General features: G+C 41.4%; 2 protein-coding genes across 2 annotated transcripts; one reads left to right on the top strand and one right to left on the bottom strand.

Annotated features, from left to right (window-relative positions):
- Positions 1-475: 475 nt before the first annotated feature.
- Positions 476-5,924, bottom strand: LOC100879542 (uncharacterized). The gene is made up of 3 exons (XM_012294801.2): positions 2,174-5,924; positions 1,451-2,035; positions 476-953 (listed from the first exon to the last, which is right to left on the bottom strand). Exons 1-3 carry the CDS (start codon positions 2,222-2,224, stop codon positions 588-590), a joined length of 1,002 nt encoding a protein of 333 aa, XP_012150191.2. The 5' UTR covers positions 2,225-5,924; the 3' UTR covers positions 476-587.
- Positions 5,838-14,681, top strand: LOC100876814 (uncharacterized). The gene is made up of 4 exons (XM_076536467.1): positions 5,838-6,066; positions 7,225-7,584; positions 13,098-13,331; positions 13,868-14,681. The coding sequence occupies exons 1-4, from the start codon at positions 5,910-5,912 to the stop codon at positions 14,227-14,229; spliced, it is 1,113 nt and encodes a 370-aa protein (XP_076392582.1). The 5' UTR covers positions 5,838-5,909; the 3' UTR covers positions 14,230-14,681.
- Positions 14,682-17,895: the final 3,214 nt, after the last annotated feature.

The following is a 17,895-nucleotide window of genomic DNA, read 5'->3' as shown; positions in this document are numbered from 1 at the left end:
GAAAATTCTGAATTACACGCGCGCTTTCTTCTAGCGGTGAAAGTTGGAACTAACAGACAATAGTTTTCATTCCGAGTTCAAAGCCGGAAAAGTGTTGACCGCTCTTTTCAAAGTTAGTTCCAACTTTCACCGCTAGATGGCTAAGCATTTTGTGGTCCACAAAATGAACTTTTTTTCATTTTCGAATATAAAGCTTTCAGCTTGCTATAAATACATTTTTTCGACTCTCTGATGATCGTAAAAGGATTTTTAACCCTTAGCTATACATAAAAATGCTTTATTTCGCGAAAAACGTAATTTTTCATTTCTTGTAGTACCACCTTTCACCGCTAGATGGCGCCACTAGTACAATTTCCGAAACGCGCGCGATAATTTAAACTTACGATTAGTTTTGAACATTCTTCGATAATCACCAGTAGTTAAATTAATAGTTATTAGTTTATTTCTGTACTTGACTACTGAATAAACTGTAGTACACATTTTTAGAACTTTATTCGCGAAATAAAATAGATCACTTATACAATTTTACCAATAATTAACCACTTAATTTTGTTCGTCGTAAATCATTCTGGTCCCTCAAAGATCATTTAATTTGTAGACATACAATGTAACGTGTCCCTTTGTTGAACAAGATATTTAAGATGTTCCACCCTAGAACGTCTTTGAGACCCCTGACTCATGTCGCTCTTAAACTTCTCACGAGCAGCAGCCTGCTTCTTTTTTACATCCTCAGAAATCACGGGCGAGTACTGTTTCGGAACTGTAGAACGTAGTTTATAAGTATTCGAATCTCTTGCCGTAGGTCGAAAGGTATCTCGCGATCGAATTCCACGTTGACAGGTAAACACTTTCCTTTTCTTTTCCGGTGGCCTCATTTCTTCGAACGGGATTGGGAATGGTTTCGCTACTGGATACACTTCTTCCTCCGCTTTAGGTGTCCCTCGAAAAAGTGCCTGTTGTGGCAGTAAAATTATTGAAAATTCTAGCTGGAGTATATTTAATGCAATATTCATCACGGATTGTAAGATTTTCTGTGTTGGGGATTCTTTATTTTGACGCGTACTATGTCGCGGATTTGAAATATTGGCGCGCTTTCTATTGGGGAACTCCTAGGTTCTCTAGGGGTCGGCGCGTTCTCTATTAATCTCCATATTAACGCTTCACCTATCCCTGATCTGCCATAGCAACGCTATTCACATCTAGGTCTCCCACATCAGCGCTACTCGTATTTAGTATTCCCACATTGTCATGCTCTATATTGTACTACTCTGCATTGTCCCACCCTATTATATCCACACTTCCTATCATCCTCCCCGCAACCTATACCATCATATCTAACATCGTACCCTCTCCTCTTCTTACATCCTCATTTTCTCTATCAACTGCTTCCTCTAGCACTATCAGATTTCAATTCCCTATCAATCTAAAATCTCCAAAAACCGATTCCTACCAATTCTCCCGCGCACATGTCCCTGTACAGCACCGCTTTGGGAACCTTGTACAGCGGCGGAGGTTTAGGCTGCGGCTCCCGACAAGAAGATGTACCACGCTTCACCGCTTCCGTATACAAAAACACGTCACCCGCAGTTTCTTTGTACCGGGGATCTTTTAACCTAGGATCCTGTGCACGACACAGCTTCTTCTGTCTGACAGCCAATCGGCAAGTGCAAGGATCGGGCCAGGACCTTTTAGGGTCCGGTCCAAAGATCGATTCCCACCAGGTTGACCTTTCTTCGACGGGTTTGATTTCCTCGCAGTTGCTGGGCTTTTCTTTGATCACCTCGGGCTCTTTCGATTTTAGGCTGAACAAACTTCTTTTCTTTTTTCTGATGGGTTTTCCATAACCGGGTTCGAGGCATTTTGACGGACATCCTGTACAGGGTTCTACTATCTGTTTCTGAGGAGGCTTTCCGCAGTTTCCGGTTCCGTACTCGCGTTCCTTTCGTTTCCACAACCAGAAGGATCGCATGTTCTTCTTCATTACTGTCTGCAATATGGCGAATCCTCTGAGCAACGTGGACTGACGTCCATTTTCCTGCGAATAATAAATGTACGAATAAAAGAATAATAATTGTACGGGTGTTTCGAAAGGTTACTTTAGGTTAGAACGTAATCTGTAATTCTTTTATATTCGACTACCGTCGTTTATTTTTCTAGACGATTAAGGGGATACCTTTGTTGAGATTAAACTGGGAATTTGGAGTCTGGACCAGAACGACGCCATGAAGGTTGGGGGATGAACATCCCCATTACACTTAAAATTTGTTTAGTTCATACTGAAGTGTGAGAGGATCGTTTTGTGTTCGAGGTATTTAATCGACTCTCAGAAAGATTGTTTCATTATGAGGACATGCACAAAAATTTAGTCAGTCAGTTACTTGTACAGACATTTATTCATTCTTTTCGCGAAGACCTCGAGAAAATAATTTTTTTTAACTCTCCGTAGAATTTTTTAAATTTACTTTTTTTTTTAATGTTTCATACACGGCCGGTACCGGAAGTCCACTTGATATTTCTATTAAAACTACAGATTATATTAAAAGTTCATTAAAAGCTAGTTAAGATAAAGAGCTTCATCGGATATATCTGACATCACGATGAAATTCCATCATCGTCAAATGAGAGATCCACCGGAGTTTCCACTAATGTCGATTCGGTTTCCTTTGATCGTGACCGTTTCCGGTAGCTATGCAAACTCTGAAGTAACCCCATCGAACCGTTCCTGTTAATTCCGACAGAACACCTGAATTACTGATACTGCCTCTGCAAACCAAATGAGAGAAAGCTAGAAATGTCGCCGCGAAAACGCACGCTGTCGATACAAAATTGGGGATGATATTCGTGGGGAAGATATTCGATCGACAAGATACAAGCTTATAGCGAAAGCGAGAGATTTTGCGTGCCTCAAGTTCGAGTTAAACTGCCATTTTCTATTGCTTTGTTCATATATGGAACTCGTGAACATGTCATTCTACTTCTTGGCTTTTCTTCAATTATCCGTATAAAAAAATTCTTGAATTTGAAATGTAGAAAAATGTGGCAAATTTATTTCATTGATGTTGTAATTGAAAATTGTACTTCGATAAGTAACTTGAGTGTCTATGGATCAGTGGTAGCACTGATGCCTAATTGTAAGTAAAAGAAAAAGTTCTTACAGTATATTTCCCAGTTTACAAGTCCCTCTGACTCTTACATACTTCATCAAACTTTGTACTCCATCAAACTTTGCACTCTATCAAAATTTCAACTCCATCAAACTATCTACTCCATCTCTGAAGCACGCACCATTTTGCAGGAAGTCACCACACCTGAACAGCGCTATATTCGATTGTACGGCATCTACGACATCCCCACCGGTACCCCGTAGCGTCGATTTTCCGGCGGCGAGTCGCGGTGAGGAAGGGTGTTTACTCAAGACACGACAATTCATTACGTAATTGAATTGAATGAGGCCTCTCCTCCGGCCGTTTCCCCACCGACCGCTCTCTTTCTCTCTCTGTCCGTCCGTCTCACCTTCGGATACGGTTTAACCGGGTAGAGCGCGTGTAGAGACTGGTGGTTGCGCGTGTGCGGGTCTATTTGGCCAGGCAGGCTGGATGGGGATACCCATGCCCACCACACCCAACAACCCGTCCACAGACACGGCTCGTGTCTGCTTCGGAAACGTTCGGAGGGGTAGCTACCGAATTAAACGATTAGTTAAACTGATTTCGAGTTAGGCGAATGAATAAGTAATCGGATTTCTCGTTAAGGTAATCGCATTGCGCCCTGATTGGCTCCGTCTGCCTGCGTTATACGACCATACCCTTCTCCGCTCCTCTCGAACCTCTATCCTCTTTGTCTCTCTAGACTCTAGTTCTCTTTCGCGGTAATACGCCTCTTACGCTCTCTATTCTTCTGCAACTTCTCCATGTCCCTTCACCTGGCTATTTGAGGTATGGCGTTGCGGGATTTATTATTTTCTTGCAAGGAATTGAGGTGTCGAGGAGCGTTGTGGACATTGCTGCAATTTTGGGTGACGAGGCTTTACGAATCATTTTGGATCATTTGGTTATTCGCGTGATCGGGTTATCGGTGGAGTCACTACTCTGGAATGTGTAATATTACACAGTTGGGGTGGTTAATGATTTACAAATTACGAATACAATATTGCTATTCACTCGCGATATTGGTAATACTACATATAGGTCATCACTTTGCACCGTATTGCTACGCTTGTAATTTACCGTGTGTGGAACTGTTACACATGTAACTTCCACACGCCATATTCTATATTTTCTATAGAAATACTACACTCTAAAAATTCAATACCTACATCAACACGTCACAATACTACAGGAAACACGTCCAATACAATGCCTAGCCAAAAATTAAAAAATTTGAATGTCTCTACAAAACCCGTAGACTCCATTTCCAACAGCAGTATCTTACTCCAATGCCATACTCCATATCGGCAGAGGTTTCCGTTTCCCTCAAATTAAGACAAATGAAAAAAGACCAACCCCATAATTAAACCGACACACCCAATTTGCAGCTAAGAAACAGATGCAAATATTTATCGAACGTTCTTTTTTTTTTAAATGGCAACCATCTTCTACACCCTTCGTTTTCGTTTCTACCAGCCTGTTTCTCTGTGTCCATATCCGTCCCAGCGTAGCACGGACCCGTGTTTGTCCGGGCAATTACATTCCCGAACGCAATCCCATTTAAATATTGCCGAGTTTGGTAGCAGCAAACACGAGACACTCCACGTCCCAGACTCGCGACGCGGCTGGCGTGGCAAAGGGCTGTTACACGGCCATTTCGATGTAAAACACTGGTACACAAATATTTTCCACCACCTATGAACGTGTTCACCTCGCGCTTTCTTTTTAACCTATCTTATTATAATTTTGCCTCAAGTTAAATTGCTTGAAAAATTTAGACGGCGATATTGTCTGTAGGTTAGGTTTGTGATCAATCTTGTAATCGTGAGGAAGCAAGCGTGTAATAATACTTTGTTGTAATATTTATTATTCTTCGTTAGCTGTTACTTTAGCTTCGTTAGCTGTTAAGAGTATACGTAAGTTGAGGTGAAACATGACTCGCCCTAAGATTACATACACTCCCTATTGTTTAAAAGCTACCGACTTTGGTAAATGTAAGTTGAGATCGAACATGGTTCGGACGATGTAACCACATGTCTGACTTGGACTAAGATCACCCTCTATTGTTTAAAAAGTTCTGTTACAAGTATTTCAAAGCGAGTCTCGAGATTCATGAGTCCACGTTATGTGGACAGCATAAAATCCCTCGAAAAAGAGAGGGAGAATGATCTCGTCAATCATTTTAAATCGATCATCATCGCAAGTATATCACATCCTGTAAACATCGTCGCTCAGGAGCGAGGAGGACGCCTTAGCAGGGAGGGTATAGAAACGGCGTGACGGCGTCGACGTAGGGTTGGTGTGGGTGGATGCTCGTAAACGTGGCTGGCAAGCTACACAGGGGTTGAATATATCCAAAGGATGGTCGGCGTAGGCTGCTTGCCCATCTGGTAGGTGGTAGTTTGCGCTTCACGGGTGGAAAAGCGGGCTCAAATGCTAATGAGCCTCGGTTTACTAGTCTGTCGGAGTGGAGGAAGCAGTAGGGGTGAGTAATCGGGACGGGGTAGGGACGCGAAAGGATCGAGGGAGAGACACGCAGGATCGAAAGGGACGGGGCGGAAAAGAGGGAGAAGGACAGGGGTAGAGGGCGTATCGCGTCCGCCTACGAGTCCCTCGATTGGCCGGCGTCCGAATGGCGTCCTGGGGGACGCGTGGCGTCGCGACGCCGTGTCGAGAGTCGAGCCACCTCCGTGCACCCCCTTCGGTGCTCTCGACGACGAGGTGGACGCGAGGCGCGTCGTCGCGCGAGTCTTCTCCACGAGGATGGAGCAGCTCGCCCAGTTCGTCTCCAAGAGTTTCGACAACGCGAACCTGACCGCCGTCGACGGCCACGCTTGCAGGAACAACGAACGACCACCCTCCGCGAGGATCACTCTCAGTGTCGCGCACCTACTCGGAGATCCTGCGGAGAACGATTGCAGTACGTTGCCCTGCTTTCAGGCTCAGATTCCCTCTTACCCTTGGATCGTGTTTGTGCGTCGTTGTATCAGGATGTTCTTTAATTTCTGGTGTTGGTGGACTATCTCGCAGAGGTTGCACCTCGAGCACCTGGTTGCCACTGTGTCAATTCTTCAATTATTTCTGGTACGGTCATGTTTAACCTTTCAGGGTTTAGGACCTAGATACCACTTAGATATATGTAAGTGGATTCATTTCATGTTTGACGGTGTTTGTGGAGCGAATACATTATAACAATGTATTTGTGATCTTTCTTGTTCGTTTGTGGTTAACTTGACAGTGGTTTTAAGATGGGGATACTCAGTTTCTGGTCCAGCTGATGATGAGAGTGAGGAGCTAGGATTGCTGTAGTTCAGTGTAGATATGTCTAACATGAATTGGGCTGATTATCAAGAAACTCAACAATAAGTGATGGTGGTTTATTAGGGATTCTCTGTGGATAAACTACTTCACAGTACATGGATGTACGATTTATGTTTTAAGTGATTCAGTCGGTCTTTTACAATTACACAGGTTGTCAAATCGTGCTATCGTGAACTTTCAACAGACTGTTCAAACCTCCTTTTCCAATCGTTGAACTGGTAAACAGTCGATCCTCATGCGCGAATCGTTTCCACTATTTGTTCCCAAAGATATCGCGAACGTGCACGAAGAGCTTTCCTCCGTGAACTCTCGATTGTCAGTTTGATCTTTGCGGAAGCTCTTTGAAGAATAGAATTCTAACTCCTTCAGTCTTTGGTCTCTTCGATGTCGGTTTTTAACAATGCTGTTTTATTATCTTCGTTCAGATATTTAAAGTAAATTCTGTTGCATCTTCATCGTTTTCAATAATCGTTTGCAACATCTTCAACGTCTTAAATGTCTTCACTTTTGTTTTCAACGAATGTCTTCGTTCTTTAAATGTCTTCACTTGTGTTTTCAACGAATGTCTTCAGTCTTCAATGTCTTAAACATCGCTTCTGTTCATTTTCTCCGGCCATGCTCCCACATCCTTTTACAATAAAAATGCTTGCCTCTGAAAATTCAAGAATTAAATTTGAAAATCATTGTCGTTTCAAGGTCCATCCTCGTAAGATAAAAGACAGTTTCTCTAGATTGATTCGAGGCAATCGTTCTCCAGATGTCGGGGCGAGTACTCGCGAATCGGCTCAGGAATCGAGCGTGGAGGCCAGCAGCGTGGACGAGCCGCCGTCGCCGGAAGGACGGCTGCAACCGGAAGACCTCTCCGTCGCTACCAAGACCAAAGAGGTCAAAGACACTGGTGACAGTCTACCGCCTTTGAAAACGCCGGAATTGAAACTGTCGGTCAGAAAATTATTAGGATGCAGTCCTTCGCCGCCACCGATTTCCAGAGATCGATCCACTAGTCCTGAAAACTGTGTCGAATTGAAATCTCAGAATTCGAACGAGAAATCGACGGAACACAAACTTCCGCAGCCGTCGAGGGCCTTGGTGCAGGGACAGGAAGAAGTTACCAAGGGTAAGTTTTCGTGGTTTATGTAGAAGTTACTTGATTATTATTTTTCGAAGATGAGTTTATTGATATGAAGGTAATTTTAATTTTTTAAATAATTATTGTTTACATCGCTTGTGATATTCTAAACTCGACAAAGGGCTGGGAAAATTTGATCAAGCATAAAGTAATAATTTTATAAAAATAACTTTAACAGCACTTAGTTTGTATTATATATGTATATTAATCTTGGAACTCCAACATACCATATTTAGTCTTGCAAGAAGACATAGTACACCTGAATGTATGTAACTTAACACTGAATAGAAAAATCTGAAAATCGAATTATAACCTATTACTCTAATTACTAAATGCTAATACAATAACCTTTAACTTGTAACATCTAAAATAAAGTAACGTAAATAAAGTAACATCAGCGAAGAAATGTTGAATGGTTTTGAAAGTTGAAAAGTATTTCGAGGGAATTAAGATTGCGTAGGGTGTAAGGTCAGGAACCTTCGAATTCCTAGTCGGACACGTATCGTCGAAGGGTTCGATGTTCGTTTATAATTCAGTACGTCGTCCAATAAAGCTCAGAAGTGATTGGGAATAGCTGACCGTTCACAACGTAACGACCACCGACCTCCAATTTTACCCACATGCCAAGTCAACTTCAATAACAGCCATCGAATAACACCACTTGCACTTTTCTTCCCTGTCACACTTCCACATTTTTTATACGACCAATTGATTCCTCAAATATTGATTTTCGTTGTCACTGATAAATTCAGTCGAATGAATAAACTAGCATTGAATGCCAGATGATACCGATGGCTTCCATTACGTGATTTTTACCTGCGGTTTTAGGAGTGACAATTCTTTTTTTTTAATTCAAATTAAAAAATTAAAAAATTCAAATTAATCTTTGTTGTACATTGTTTTATGAAGGAGTTTAAAAAAGTTTTCATAAGGTCCTCAGAGTTGGTCTTTGAAAATGATATTTACTAACTTGAAGTATAAGTTTGGTATCTGAAAATTCTTAGTAGGAGATCCAAGATGGTGGTCGGAACTATAAAATGAAACCTTATAAGAAGATAAGGTTGTTTGTTATATCCTGAGTACTATAAAATAGTCAAATGACAAGTTTAATCGAAGTCTACTTAAAAAGTGCAGAAAGTAATTAAAGATGTCGGAAGTTATCCAAAGTTGTCCAAGGAACATTGTAATCAAAATGGCGTCAGATGTGAAAAGCATCCCGAAACTTTCGCTCTCGATCAATCTTCCGTTTGTTCTGTATAGAAACGGTTCTGACCCTGGCCAGTAATTTACAAGAGCATGAAAAAAAGAATAGCGTGCAAAACGATCGACGTGGTCGCAGCGGGGAAACAGTCGGCAAGGATGGACCGGCAATTCGGAAGGGGTTCGATAAAAAATGCAATCGACGCGCAGGAGTAGTCGGGGTTAAATACGCGTCGGTAAATTGGACGGAAAGCGAACGCGCGTTCGAGCAGGTCGAATGAAAATCGCGTTAAAAAGTGACGGTGTTCAAAGTAAAACGCCGCTCGGTCTCCTCGACGCGATAACTCGGCGTCTATTGCGGGCAAAACTCGCATGAATTTATGGTTTAATATGCGGCCCGCCGCGTTAGTTGTGTACGCCCCCTAACAGGGTGGAAAACCTCCCTCTCCATCCTTCTCTAGCTCTCTTTTCGCTCGTATCTCTCGAGGGCCCATAACTTTTCCCGATTAAGCGCAAATCAAAAAGCAATCTACCCGGCCGGCAGCCATCGGACGCCGCGAAGTAAAACCATAAATAAACCCGGCCGGAAGAAGAAACACTGCGGAATCGCGTACGATCTTTTGTGAAAAATGTTCCATGCAATGATTGCTTTTCTATTCATTCGAATTCGATGCATTATTTTTTTGAAATTAGTGCGAGTTGCAATTTATGGCGGGGGTTTCGGGAACTGAAAGCTTTGGGATTTTTGGACGATCAAATATTAAGGTTTCAAAGTTTTCACGTTTTCAAACTTCTTAACTCGCAAATGTCCAAATGACTGACACTGCAAAGACATTTTCAAATTTCTATATGCGCAAATTTTCAAACCCCAAAATTTCTAACCCTCGTTTCTGTACACAACATCGAAGTACCCCAAAACATCCCCAGATTCTAGCCATTCTAACAGAGCACAGCACAATATTTCACGTTGTTCGGAAGATAGAGAAACATCAGTAAAAGAAAAAGGCCGGTGTCGCAGTAGATCAGCCCGGCATTAGAGCAGCCACTTTGTCCAACTCGGCGTTGACCTCGTCGATCTATTCTCGTACACGCTTCTTTTCCAAACACCACATATTACCGCAGCATTTCCGCTTGACCCCTGGTCAAACTCGCATGTTTATTACCTTGTAAGTTTTTGAAGTATGGCGATGCTCCGCCGGAGTTACTTCCCTTCGAAAACTGGCTGAATTTTTCTGGATATTTACGCGGCTCCCTTTAGTTACACCCTTATAAATCTTCGGGGCTCTTGGCTCTTTTTCTTGGTTCGCCGACGCTCGTAAATTTCACGTTTATTCGAATTATTTTTACTTTCGTTTATGGATGTTATTTTTAATTTTTGCGGGTTATTCTCCAATTCCTACATTCCCCAATTTCCACATTCTTCAATTCCCACATTCCCCAATTCCACATTACCCCAGCAAATATTGTCGCGTCCCCCAAATTACCTCGATTGCTTACAAGATCGGAAGAAAAAAGGGTTAACAGTTAATCGTTGGTTCCTGAGTTATTCATGAAAGTGGAGGACCACGTGCCACACGCAGTTACCGGTACACGCGACAAACCGGCAGAGGGGTTAAACAGGGTTGTCTGGACGCATTTATACGCCTAATGGCCACGATATCTCGAGCGGTTTTTCGCCAGGGGGAAAAATACAGGGATACCAACGACGATCACCGAGCTTCGAGGGTGGTTTCACTGGATCAGGCCAACAGGGCAGCGCTCTTAGTAATCGAATTAGCGGCCCCTTCTGTCCGAGTGTGATTGCTTCGGCTTTTCTACGAGGGTTCTAACCTTTTCTTTCTCCTACTCCTGCACCAAATATGTTTGCACCTATGTTCTTCTCTTTTGGTCTTTCGTCTAACGTTCTCTTCTTCGACGCTGTTTCGTCGATCGGAGATGGAGGAGACAAGTCGGAGTGCATACAAGATTTGTATTCTTTCGTTCTGTTCTTTGTTCTTTGATTTTAATCAAAGAATAAGATAAGGTCGGCCATCTTAAGTACATCTGCTTTAACGTCATTTTGATAAACTATTTACATATATTGTTAAATGAAGATTAGTCGATTAGTCAGTCGATTAGTTTGATGGTCTCTATCCTACTTTATTTTTGTTGTTTCATATTGATATCGAGTATAGTCGAAGAGATGGTAACATAATCTACGAACTACCTATCTCACAAATTCGTTTAACGTGACGGACTCTCAGAAATCTCCGCTGTCAATTAAAGCAACTATCGTATCCAAAAGTTAAAAAAAACTACCGTATCCATAAATGAAAAGATATAATATTAATTTCCATAATATTAAACTGCGTCGAATAGTTGGGGGGTGTATAAATCGCGAAATGTTTAAAAACGTCGTGTCGCAGAAAAGCCCGATTCGATCAATAAAATCGACGAGAACAGGGACGAATCGTTCGGAAGGATCGACGGTGACACGCGCGAGCGTAAAACGAGATACAGTGACGGAGAAAAAGGGGGTCAGAGGGGTGGGTGGAAGTTTGATGATGAAGGGGTGGATGACTGGAACGAGAATGGGTCCGAAAACCGCGCGAGTTATTTTGCTAGGAGGGGTTTTAAACCGCTGTACATATGGATGCGGGCTTCGCTCTGCCAGGCCTCCGATTGGATTACGTAGGTACGCGTTATAATTGATTAAAGCGCAACACTATGTTGTCATCGCGACCATGCCGGTCCCTGTAATTTCTCTTGGTGTTTTAATCGGGACCGTTCGTCCCACTTTTTTATCGACGTTATGATTCTCGCCATTTCCTACCACCCTCTGTTCTCTCTTTTTTTCATTGCAATTTGCGAGCACACCGGCATGTTCGTAAATATTAACTTTTCGTCTTTTTTACCCGATCGAGACTAATGAGACCCGGGACATTTTGTTGCATATCAAAGCGCACATGATTAAGGCTGCTTTTTTAGTCTGCAATTTTTATCTCGTTTAAGGGCTTGCCAGAGATTCATTTCCTTTTGGTCGCTTTTTATGGTTGATAAAAGTGGAGATATTTGGTAGGTCGGATTTTGTGTTGAAACTTTTTATGTAGTACAAAAAAATAGCTGAATTTAGGGGTTGATTTTAATCGTGTCATGTCTTGAGACGTTTCTTTCTAAATTATTAAACTGATAAGCAGAAAAATATTCAATCTATCATACGTTATCGATAATCGACAAACATCTGCATCTCAAGACAGCATCTCAGGGGGTTGAAACGAACAGATGCAGAGAGTTAAGAGAAGGGATGATTAAAGGTGGCGAGAGGCGGGAGGGGTAACTAACGACCCCCGTATAAGACTGCGTAGCTCACCACTTTGCTAAATTATATAAATCACATCCCGTTCGTCAAGGGCTCTTAATCCACCCTCAAACCCCGAGACCCCTTCTCTCCTGTTCCCTGGAAACGGAGCATCTCCTTCCAGTCTCCATCGGCAACACCTCCGAGACTTGTACCGTAGTTACTTAGCATTAAGCAGCCATTAATTAAATTTTGCGCCCGTTAATTATCCCGGTAGCCTCCTCAGTCGGCGGCGATGCTTGCGGCTCCTTTTCTTTACATCTTCCCGCCGAGTTTTTAGAGGTGACCGATGATGACTGGACCAATTAGTTCGAAGGATAATTCCTTAAAGGACTGCTTGGTTGTTTGTGGACACTTAATTTGTACTCTGTACACTCTTTTAATGTATTTCGCTTATCTGTGAATTTAAATAAGCTGTAAACGAAGGTAATATGGCGGCGTTCCTTTATAAAAATACACGACAATATTCAGAGATGCTTAGGGGTTTGAATGATCAAATAAAAATCGCGAATTTCATCGAGTCTATCCAGGAAAATACTTGGCCGAGTTTTCCAAGGAAACTTTTTAAGAGTCGAAGAGACGAGATGCTCCTCTAATGCCACCTAATCGGAAGTTCCCGTCGTGCGATTTGAATAACATCCTCGTAAACGAGCGAAATTTATGTCGGGCAGATCGGAAGAAATGAGCTGTGAACGAATGAGGAACATTAATTCGAAATTTCTTCATGATGACCTGCGTCGTTGATCGATTCTCCTTAAAAGATTGAAGTACTCTCTGATAATTAATTCCTGTTGTGACGCAGTTGCATGGTCAATAAATAAAAATAATGACAATTGCAAGGATAATGATGATTACACTGATATTGACACTGACAGTAACAACGATAACACGTACTAAGAAATCATCTTAAAATAACATCAGCTTGAAGTGACATCGACTTAAAATGATATTAATGCTTCTGCAGGTTCGAACTGCCGGAACGGCGGAAACGGAAACGGAAAGCAAAGAAGATCTCGGACGAACTTCACCTTAGAACAGTTGGCCGAGTTGGAGAGGTTGTTCGACGAGACTCATTATCCCGATGCGTTCATGAGGGAGGAACTCAGCCAGAGATTAGGTCTGAGCGAAGCTAGGGTTCAGGTTTGGTTCCAGAATCGACGGGCAAAGTGTCGCAAACACGAGAGTCAACTGCACAAAGGTGCGTTCAAAAGCTACAGATCGTCTTATCCGAGCATTCAAGTCATCGAAGTTGCTCGAATTGGGGTTAATCTTGCTTTTTAAATTACATTCATACTTTTGGGAGATTTTTGTAGATATAAGATCGACTTCTTGAAACCTTGCAACTCCTACTAGACACAAAAAAGATTTGAGTTTCAAGATATTAAGGATTAATAAATTTGAAAGTGTATTTTTTTTTAGTGATTCAATGAAGTGTCCAATTAGAAGATTCAAAAACTTGGACCCACCCTTAATTCTTTACATTCGAAGTTTTTGCTGTTGGAAGATACCTTAAACATTTCAGTTAAAAAGCTTGTTGACTTCTTTAAAGACAGACATTAATCTATAATGTTCAGTTAAAAAATTTATTGAATTCTTTTAAAACAGCCATTAATCTATTAAGTTTGTATATCATACACATATTAAACGTTTAAAAAATACTTATTTCAAAATTTAGTAGAATCTAAATGTGTCCCTTTTAACAAAAGCTTTAAACATAAAATAACTGCGTGTTAGGGGTAGCAGGTGGAATGGTGCTGGCACCACGTAGCCCTCCAACGAGCTTGGAACCCTGTAGGGTGGCGCCGTACCTACCAGCTCTCAGGTTGCACCCCCCGATGCAGGGTGCTGGGGGAAACGTGACCGCGGCAGGTTCAGCTTTCGACCCCGCAGTCCTCCATTACGCAGCAGCCGGTGGATTATTTTGTCTTCCTCCACCACCACCACCGCCGACTTCCGGTCACCCGCACCCTCATCCCCTAAGTCTGGCGGCTTCTCTGGCAGCCGCTGCGGCTCGCTCGAAAAACAGCAGCATCGCGGACCTCAGGCTGAAGGCCAGACGACACCAGGAAGCTCTGGGTCTCGACAGGCCCGCGTAAAAACTACTGCGAGCTCTTGTGCGAACTGTGAACGGTTAGGGCTGGTGAGTATGGCAGAATTTTTCGATCATTTTTATTTAACCCTGCTGTTCTCTTTTATCAAATGTGTTTTACTTATTAGAACTTTTTTTAAGTTGAGAAACGAGGTTAGGTTAGAATATGTGGGGGTGTCACGATGAGATCTGTACATGTTATATTATTATTCGATAAATGAAAGAAGCGAAGGTTGGAAGTAGTTTGTCTTAGAGTCGTAAACGCTCCAAGTGACCTGTTGATTAACGTGTCTAATATTTTTGCTATCATTAATAATTATAATCGTTCGATAATTACATCCGTGTATACATGTCATTGTCACACCCATTACCCCAAGAAATATTTGAAATTTTCAGTTAGATCCAAAGGGAGACTACAGGGTTAAGTTTTTATTTGCAAGTCACCGTTATTAAGTTGTAAGTTATTTGTTATGATAATTTTACACGAAGATCTTTATTCGACTAAGGAGTTTTTGATTAAGTCAGTTGTCGAAATTTGTATTTAAAGATAATTCGAACAATGCACAACCGGTCTCGAGGAATCCGAAATCGCGATTTCAAGAACACTTGTTCGAGAAGTACAAACACAGATGTGTAAAAAGTGAAGAATCCTGGGAGAAGTGTATTATACATGATATTATAAATAATCGACGGTCGAAAGTAGCTGAGCTTGAAAATTGCAACGTCGAATCCATGACGTTCTATCCGACGGAACGGCTGTTCTCGAAAATCAAAATTGTCGAGACAAAAAAAAGTGAATCTAATGGAAATATGTGAATAGAGATTCTAGTAGGTGTTCAGTGTTTCGAAAATGAACATTAAACTGCATAATTAAGATTCGTCGCGACGTTGTTTAAAACAGATTCGATATGGTGTCGTCGTGTTCAGGCTGTTCTTGGATACATGATTGTCATTCTGTATACTATTAGCTTTAAAATATATAAACTTGGATCTTCATATCGTAGTGGATCATTTATCAATTTTAAAATCCTCAACTTACACGCTCGAGTTCTCAAATTACCAGATTTTTAAACCTCTAAGTATTCTACCCTTGAATTCTCACGTCCCCATATTGTCACTCTTCCGAATACCACGTCCACAAATTTTCACATTTCCCATTCAGCAAATTTTAAACCCTAAAATTCTCGATTTCTTCAATTTCCATACCCCTCAAATTCTCACATTCCCTATATTCTCACACCCGAAAATTTAAAACCCCAAATTCTCAGCTCCCTATATTCTCACACCCCCAAATTCTCACATCCTCCAAATTTCCAACCTCCCAAACCCTCAAACTCTAAAATCCCAAAATCCTATACCCAGCTTCATTCACCCTTTTCTCCAAAAAACTGCCAATAAATATATTTACAAACGATCCCACCACTCGAATATCATAATTCAATAATCCCGAGATCAAATAAATCTCATAATTCGTTCAGAATAACGTTTATGAGATCACGGAGAGTCGTAAGCGCGTTAAATGGCGGGCATCGGTAGGCGAATTCATCTACAAATCACGCGTGCTGGCAGCATCGTCCAAGACATAATTCTTAGGGATGATTCACGGTCGACTGGACAGAGTGGACTTCTGGTGCTCGCGATGCCGAAGCATCCCCGGGACGCAGGCCAGCGACGTCGTCGTCGGGGCGCTAATGCAATAACGCGTCGGTACGCGGATAAATCAAGCCAGTGCTGTGCTACCTAATCGCGTTACCCTGCTCGTCCCATGGGCGCCGTTACGCTCGCGTTACTGCGTACCATACTATTCTACGTTTTTCAATTTATTTTCAACTATTTCTTGTTATATTTATTTTTATTTTATGGTCTCTTAACTTCAATACTATAGTGCAATGTTGTACTATAATACTTTACTTTAACATTATGCTTCAATAGTATACTCAAATATTATACTTCAATATTATACTTCATAAACTTTAGCTTAAAATGAAATGTCCAACTTTCCTGTTCAAGATACAAATCACATCTCGACTGTAACATCTTGAAGTTCCTCAATATTTTTATTCATAATTGTGATAGCTATCTTGAAGTTAGACATTAGACTCTGACAGCAACCTTCTTAAACGACAAGCGTTTCTTGTAATGATTTCAAGGATAAACTGATGAGAAGAACATCAAAGAATGATATGTGGAGGTTCTTTCGCCTGCCATTTTCTCGCAGTACGTGTGTTCGGTAGGTAAATTGAGCGAACGAATCGTCGCGTAATCGCGTTAGCCGGGATTCATCCTGGACGCTCCCGAGGGTGTCGTTATTGTCCTCCTGCATACGCTCGAATGATCACGTGACTTCCAAACAGAAACTTTATTCGATCTCGATGTTCGTTTAGCGAAATATCGAATGAAGCTGTGATCAAAATTCTCGGTCTCGTTTCGCGACTCATCATAATGTTGAAGAATAGATGTACCTCTTCAAGGTACAACTGAGTTGATATGTGGACTGACAGTAAAAATGGTCATTGATGATTAAACATATTAGGAACTGACTTTTTAGTGCAACTTATAGTTACTTATCAATTATTCAATTATTACAACAACTTCATAAATCATTCATTATTATGTCTAAACTATTACCTTAACTATAGCACTTACAACTGACTTGTTAATATTAAAGTGCTAAGCAACTTGCAAGTATCAAACAATTTTAATGTGTATTCTGTTTATTGTTGAGAAGATACCTTGTGAAATAACGTACTACAAAACAACATACGAAGTTACAACACAAAATGGCCGACAGTAAAGTCATTCAAGGCCATCAATTACCCTCTTCACGCAAAATGGCATCGCTAAAGATTGACTGCGCCTCTCACAGGTGGATCACCGTAATCGTTGGATTTAAAGGGCCGATTTAACCCCGCTCGGTAATCAATTTAACAGCTTCCGACAAATTGTCACCTAGCTCAGATTCCCCGGAGGGTCTGTACCCTTCGCCCCCTCGCCGCGAATAAAATAAAGCGCTTTCGCGAGTCTCGAAATGAATTTTAAGGGTGCCGGAAAAGAAAAATATAAGAGTGCTCCGTCGCTTATTTTAATCCGAGTTTAAAGAAGTTTCTCTTTCCTGCTCGTAAATTGGCTGTCGTTTGTCTGCCGCTAAAGGGTACTACCGGGGCCAAGGCTGGAATTCTATCCCGGGTCGGAGAAAACACTGCTGCTCCCTCAGGAGGAACGATTCAACTATTCAAACGATACAACTTTGTTTGTTGTGTACCTGCTATCGGATACTCCTGGCAAACCCTTTACTCGTCGATACGGGGATGACGAGTAGCGTGAAATTTTAGTATACTGTTGCGTGTGGTATTTTATATAAACGTACACAGGCTGTTCCAGTTCTTTACTATCAAACTATCAATACATATTTGTAAGAATAAAGAAAGTTAGAATGTTGTGATATCAACATACAAGTATGTTAGTAAACTCCATAGTAATTGTATAAAAATTGAAGTCATAAATTACAATTAAGATCTATAACATCTGACATCCATAACAATCTTCAATGAATTTAATTATTTCGGTGTGAAATTTGAACCTATTGCAATGATAAACCGACGCAAATTGTCTATTTATCGATTAGAGTAGACACTGCTTTGCGTAAATTATGCCGTCCATTAAATCCGATAAT

The sequence above is a fragment of the Megachile rotundata genome, chromosome 10 (assembly GCF_050947335.1).
Source record: "Megachile rotundata isolate GNS110a chromosome 10, iyMegRotu1, whole genome shotgun sequence".
NCBI lineage: Eukaryota > Metazoa > Arthropoda > Insecta > Hymenoptera > Megachilidae > Megachile > Megachile rotundata.
This window is presented reverse-complemented; position numbering and strand designations above follow the sequence as displayed.